Source organism: Triticum urartu, unplaced genomic scaffold (genome assembly GCF_003073215.2).
Source record: "Triticum urartu cultivar G1812 unplaced genomic scaffold, Tu2.1 TuUngrouped_contig_5577, whole genome shotgun sequence".
NCBI classification, from domain to species: domain Eukaryota; kingdom Viridiplantae; phylum Streptophyta; class Magnoliopsida; order Poales; family Poaceae; genus Triticum; species Triticum urartu.
Genome location: NW_024116262.1, coordinates 7148 through 14032, shown reverse-complemented (window position 1 = coordinate 14032; position 6885 = coordinate 7148). Strand labels below are relative to the sequence as shown.

Here is a 6885-nt window from a genome sequence, read left to right as displayed (position 1 = left end):
GGAGTGATCATCGGCACGAGCGAGAGAGCGAGGAGGGTTGGTTGAGTGGTGGTCACCGAGGGAGTGGTGGTGCATGCCATTGGTTGGCTCAATCCAGAACATATACATGCTATGTTTGTGGTGATTTTGGATCAAACATTGTATTTGAAGCGATTTTTTGGGAACTTTGCATGTTTTAATTTGAAAAACTCAATGATGAAACTTTATGTTATGTATAAATTTAAATTGAATGTTTTTAACATGTCTATAATTTTGTGCCTTGGTCAACATGCCGAAAATAATACACCTAAAGAAACAGAGAGATTATATTGTATAGTGTTTGAAGTTCATGCAGCCAGGACACAAATTTTACACAATTTTATTTTTACTCCACTAACTATAGAAGATTGGCTAGGTGCGGCCATTGTTAATAAAATAAAAAATTTACTTCGCTAACATTACTCCGCCGGATTTTTTTAGTAAGAAAACTAAGTCTTTATTGATCAATACCAATGTTTACAGGAAATGCGATTGGGTCACTTGACGTGCCCAACCAAATATGGCGCCCGTAAGGTAGAGAAGTACCTGACCTAGCTAATCTATGAGCTTCAGTATTTGAAGCTCGAGGTTCGAAAACAAAATTATAAGAAGTAAAATTTCTCACAGTTTCTAGGATCTCCATAATAACACTTCCATAGCTTCCTCCCACGCCCTGGCGAATATGGTTCACAACATGTTTCCAATCTGATGCAATTTGGAGATGTTGTAAACCCAAGTCTTGCGCCAGTGAAGGAGCTTCTCGACAAGCAAAAGCTTCCAAACTAGCTGGATCCGATATGCCCTGGATAACTAACACCGACGATCCAAGATAGGAACCGTCACAATCACGACAGATGGCTGCTGCGGTTCCTGCACTGTGTTGCACTGAAACTCCGGCGTCCACATTTATCTTCACTAGTCCCTCATCTGGCGGGATCAAGCGTCGTTGCATATTATTGCATGTAGAACCAACTCTTGTTGTGGGCTCAGATATACCCGAAATTTGATCCAACTCAGAGATGAAGTTTGTGACAAATGTATGAGTTTCATAGGGGCTTTGATTAATACCTTCATGAATGAGTTTTCTCCTTGCATACCATATCGTCCACAAGGTCACCGTCATCCGAGTGAATTCGTCGTGACTTAGAACATCCATCATAGAAAAGAGCCAACTCCTAGCGTCTGGTTCTGGTGTTGCAATCATATGCTCTAACAAATCATGGTCCACGAGAACCCATACGCAACGTGCCATGGTGCACTCTAGGAGATTGTGCCTCCACGAGTCTTGAGCTCCACACACGAAACATTGGTCATGGTGAGACATCTTCCCATGCTTGCGAACATCCTCTGTTGCGAGCGAATTCTTGGACAGCCTCCATAAGAACACTTTTATCTTTGTTGGTACAATAGTTTTCCAGAAAGTAGTCCATGATTTTTCAATTTCAGAGCTATTAGAGGACCCCGCTCGATTCTCTAGCCAATCTTTTCTTCGTTTCTTGATAGCCATGATCATCCTATATGCAGAATGGACAGAGAAAACATCATTCTTTTCAAAATTCCACGCCCAGAAGTCCTCTATGTTTCACGTGCACACTGAAATCTGCAAGATAGCGGCTGTATCATAAGGCAAAAAATTTTGCTCAACTAGTTGTGCATTCCACCTTGCGTTATTCCGGTCCAATAACTCAGAGACCAACTGAGGTGGTTGGGCAATCAGTGACACAATTGGGCGCATGTTTTCTGCTCTCGGGATCCAATTCATATCCCAGATGTTTGTCGTAGCACCTGTCCCTATCCTCCTGATAAGTCCCACCTTCAATGTGTCCCGACCTTCAAAAATTGATCTCCAAATCTGAGATGGGTGATTGCCCAACTCAGCTGACAAAAATTCTGTGTTGCGGTAATAGACTGCCTTTAAAATCCTAGCACTCAGAGAGTCCGGATTTTCAAGTATACGCCATGCCTGCCTGGCCAACAGCGCTACATTGAAGATTTCAAAGTCTGGAAAGCCTAAACCTTCCATATATTTTGGCATGCTCATGGTGTCCCAAGAGACCCAATAAGGTTTGCGCTGGCCTTGTTTACTGCCCCACCAAAAAGCTTTGATTATGGACGTCAACTTCTCACACAACCCTCTAGTCAGCTTGAAATAAGACATAGAATACACAGGTATTACTCCGCCGGATACTCCCTGGCTGTTAGGATCGGTTAGAAATGCCCCTTTTCGCTCTTTTCAACACACAATGTGCGAGACCGATCCGCGACCTCAGGCCTTTGGGCCGGGACAACACGGTCCGCCCAGATGGCCAGGTTTCGGCTCAACCTGACTACCCGAGGCAAACGGCCCATACGAGATCCTCGGGGCAAGAGGCCCGCGTGTCAGCGTCATGCCCCCCAAAGCCTCCTCACTCTCATCGCGTTCCTCACATCGCCACAAAGCCTGCGCCTCCATCCACCTCCCTCCCACCCGCTCCCCACCCCCCGCGCCGCCGCTCGTCGGAGCCCCGCCTCGCCGTGTCAAGTCCGCTCCCAATCGGTAACTGTGCTACGCCCTTCACTGCTTTCTACCCGTCCCTCCCGTTTCAGCAATATATTACCCGATCTGGTGATCTGCTCCGGTCGTCGCGCGGTTGCGCACGGGCGATCCGGTCAACATCTCGGGGGTGAGTGGTAATCGAGCGCGTAGATAGATCGCGCCGTTTCCTCTGCGAATCTGACACATTTGGGCTGTCGCGCCGTAGTCGTACCGTTACCAATAGCGCGTCTCGGTTTAGATCTCCCGGGGGATTGGTGTTACTGCTTGGGAACTGTAGATATGGAATTGCCACCCGCCACACTTCGGTGAATCTGATCCATTTAGGGTCGTTACAGTCCTGTTTTTCCCCCTTCATTTCGTGTGGAGATCATCATACTTTACTGCCAAGCCTGGTCCAGTGTATGATCTAATATCTGTTGAGGTTTGTTAGTTTCCAATCTGAAGTGACTGCCCTGAATTTTATTTCGAGATTTGGGCTTGACGTTGTAGAAAAAAAAACATTTTGCAACATATCCTTCTGATTATTGGGTTTGTACTTTGTGCCACGATTTTCTTCCAATCCTCTCCAATATGATGGCTTGGATAATGTAAATGCAATCACAGTCATTCAATTTATCGCTGGCAAGTTTGCATCTATTGTCTGTTGCTTTTGTGATATCACACCAGTCCAACTTGTTTCTATAACACAGCTTGTAATCTTTGATGCAGAGCCCTGAATGGCTGCCGGCAGGGGCATTAACCAGCTTCTGAGGAAAACTCTTCAGAGCCAGTCTTCTGTAAGTGCTTTCTCAGAACTCCCGCTTTGGTATGCATTCTATTGAAAAACTAGTCCAGTATCTAGCCCCGTTATTATTTGTTTTATTAGTTTCCACGGTTGTACTGAAGTTATGACATTACTGTTCCATATGCTGGGAATAAATCCTTGGCATGCTTAGTCTGTATTTAGTTTTTTTCTGATAGAGAAACCAGTTATTGCTCAAATGCTGCATGTTTTTTTTGGGGTGAGGGTTAAACGTTTGGCAGGATTACCTTTTCGTGTAAAGTAGAATGGATAGTTCTCAATGCCGGACTTTCGGTTGGGTCAAGCCATCAACTAGTTAATACTTAATACTACTCCCTCTGTCCCAAAATAAGTGACTCAACTTTGTACCAACTTTAGTACAAAGTTAGTACAAAGTTGAGTCACTTATTATGGGACGGAGGGAGTACTATTTATGCGCTATGACTGCTCGTTCTAACATTATAATCTTTTTTTCCAGGGCTCATCTCTGCTTTCTTCATTTCGGGGAAAGCATGAAGAGTCCTCTGCTGGACTGAGAGCATTGGCTCTTCTTGGAGTTGGTGCTTCTGGTCTTTTAAGTTTTGGTACGATAGCATCTGCAGATGAAGCTGAGCATGGTTTGGCAGCTGCAGAGTACCCCTGGCCGCATGCTGGCATCCTTAGCTCGTATGATCACGCATCGTAAGTCGCCCATTTGTGCTTCTTTTATTTCGTAGATGAACTATGTGTTTAGTGTGTCACATTGAGATTAATATTATGAACAAAATATCGCTGTGCTAATGTATTTTCCCAGTAAGATAGTGAAAAAAAAGTTAGGGCATTCATTTTGAACTGTAACGCCTTATACAAATAAAATCTATGAGCAGAATCCGCCGTGGACATCAAGTTTACCAGCAAGTGTGTGCATCTTGTCACTCCATGTCATTGATTTCATACCGTGATTTGGTTGGGGTGGCCTATACTGAGGAGGAAACTAAGGCAATGGCTGCTGAAATTGAAGTGGTTGATGGTCCTAATGATGAGGGTGAAATGTTCACACGTCCTGGCAAGCTGAGTGATCGCTTCCCGCAGCCTTATCCAAATGAACAAGCAGCCCGATTTGCAAATGGTGGGGCATATCCCCCAGATCTCAGCCTTATCACGAAGGTAATAATAGCCCATCTCTTTGCATTGCAGTGGTGTAATCTTTCATCTCAAACTTTTAACTTACTGTATTTGATTCATATGAGCTCAGGCAAGGCACGATGGCCAGAACTACGTATTTGCTCTTCTTACTGGTTACCATGACCCACCTGCTGGTGTTCAGGTAAGCCTCCTGTATGCCTTTTGGCTCCATCGTGTAGCTTAGGTTTGTACTTTCTTTCTGTATTCATTCTCTCTCAGTACCTGCATTAAAGTTGCTAAGGCACATGGTATGCAATCATATGGATACATTTCACACCAACACACGAATACATTCCAAAATTAGGATTTTTGGCTAGCCTAAGAAGACTTATTTACCTTCCCTGCCAATGTTTATTGTTTCTGCTGAATATATTCTATGATGTTTGCAGTACTTTATACACTTACTGAAAAAGCTTCTTTTGTCTATCATCTAGCAAGAGGCTGCTAACTATAATAATTGTTGTAAACCTGTAATTTTTTGTACTGTTTACTTTTTTTTTGTAATTTCTCCTCTGTTGTAATAGTTAGCAAGAGGCTGCTAATACTCTTTTGGCATTAGTAAACTTACTCTGACTGATTAAATTGTAGATTCGTGAGGGTCTGCATTACAATCCCTACTTCCCTGGTGGTGCCATAGCCATGCCTAAGATGCTTATGGATGGGGCTATTGAGTATGAAGATGGTACTCCTGCAACTGAAGCCCAGGTATGTCGTTTAAACCTTTGTTGAGCCCTTAATGCGTAAATTGTTGTCTTATTGTGCTAACACCGAAGCATTAAATTTCTATCGCAGATGGGCAAGGATGTTGTGTCATTCTTGTCGTGGGCTGCTGAGCCTGAAATGGAAGAGAGGAAACTGGTAACTGCCTGACACTTTACTCATGTAAAAGTTACACACTGTTTTAGTTGTCCATTGTTCTGATGTGCCTAATACCTACATCATTTTTTTTCTTCTAGATGGGTGTCAAATGGATCTTCCTACTGTCACTTGCTCTTCTCCAAGCCGCATACTACCGTCGCATGAGGTGGTCCGTCCTCAAGTCCCGCAAGCTGGTCCTGGACGTCGTCAACTGATGACCATTGTTTCTTCTTTTTATTGCAACGTTGAGGCTTTAAGCAGAAGCGATTGAAATAATGGCTTCCGTTGTGTATTTTTGCTACTAGGGTTGTCTCCCATCATACCTTGGGTACAATCTCTTTTGTTTTCTTCCTCTGCTGCAAAAGCATTTCTCCAAGGAGCAGTTATTTTCAAATATTTTTTGCCAGTTGATACCTGATGGTACCAACATACTTCTAACAGAAGAGTTGATGAAGTTCATAAATGCTTTATATTGTGGAACGCAGCATCATGCGGTTGTCTATTGTCTTGCCCATCCGTCCAGACATGCTGATTTGCATGTGATCACATCACACTCTTTACAACATTGTCGTCTCAAAACTATGTAGTGGTAATCTGAGGGGACGTGAATTTTTGGGACATGAGTGTGCCGTGACGCTTTAAATTCGTAAATTCACATACTACTTTGTCTGGTAGAGCATGCACAGAGATTGGTAAGACAATCTTATCTTAATCTTGTCTTGTAGTGTAGAGATGATAAAAAAGATGATGTACAATGGGCGGTCTCTTAATCTTATCTGTAATTCCTAAAAATATGGTGAGAGAATTGTTGCTAAGAGATCATCTCTTATCATTAAGAGAAGGCCGAGAGGATGCAAAACACGTGTTGTTTCTATGTTGTGTCAGAAGGCAAAAAAGGTGTGGGATAAGTTGGGGATGTATGAGGCGGTTAAAAAAGCTTGTGTTGTTGATCGTGCGGGAGAGGCAATCCTTAAATTATTACTCCTCATGCGAGATCAAGAATATCTATAATGGGTTTTCAGAATGCATGTGAATTGATCGCTATAACCGCTTGGTATTCATGGTTTTAAGAAACAAGTTGGTTTATGGGAATTCGTGCTATAACGGCAAACTATGTAAATGTCTGCTCCCCTAATGCAACTAGAAGAAATGGAGGATGGAGTAGACCTCCTATAGGGTTTGTTAAGTTGAATGTCGATGCTTCCTTTGATCATGATCTGTTCAGGGGCGCAGCCGATGATGTATTCAGGGATGACAAAGGAAAATTTATTGTTGCCGGAAATTGAAAAATTGATTGGTGTGCTGATGTACTGACAACGAAAGTGTTGGTGCTTAGATTTGACTTATTGCTGGCACAAAAGGCAGGTTGCAATCGTCTCGTTATTAACTCTGATAACATAGAAATCATTAACACAATGAAGAACAAAGGACTTTCTGCGGAGTGGCGGCGACAATTTTTGATGATTGCTTTTTTATGGCTTGTGAACTTGCTAGGTTAGTGAAATGTTTGGTGGCAAGGGATTAGTTC

At 43.1% G+C, this 6885-nt stretch overlaps 1 protein-coding gene across 1 annotated transcript; it reads left to right on the top strand.

Annotated features, from left to right (window-relative positions):
* The first annotated feature begins 2403 nt into the window (after positions 1-2403).
* Positions 2404-5859, top strand: LOC125529397 (cytochrome c1-2, heme protein, mitochondrial). The gene is made up of 8 exons (XM_048693811.1): positions 2404-2554; positions 3263-3330; positions 3814-4016; positions 4202-4481; positions 4570-4641; positions 5088-5204; positions 5292-5357; positions 5456-5859. Exons 2-8 carry the CDS (start codon positions 3271-3273, stop codon positions 5570-5572), a joined length of 915 nt encoding a protein of 304 aa, XP_048549768.1. The 5' UTR covers positions 2404-2554; positions 3263-3270; the 3' UTR covers positions 5573-5859.
* Positions 5860-6885: the final 1026 nt, after the last annotated feature.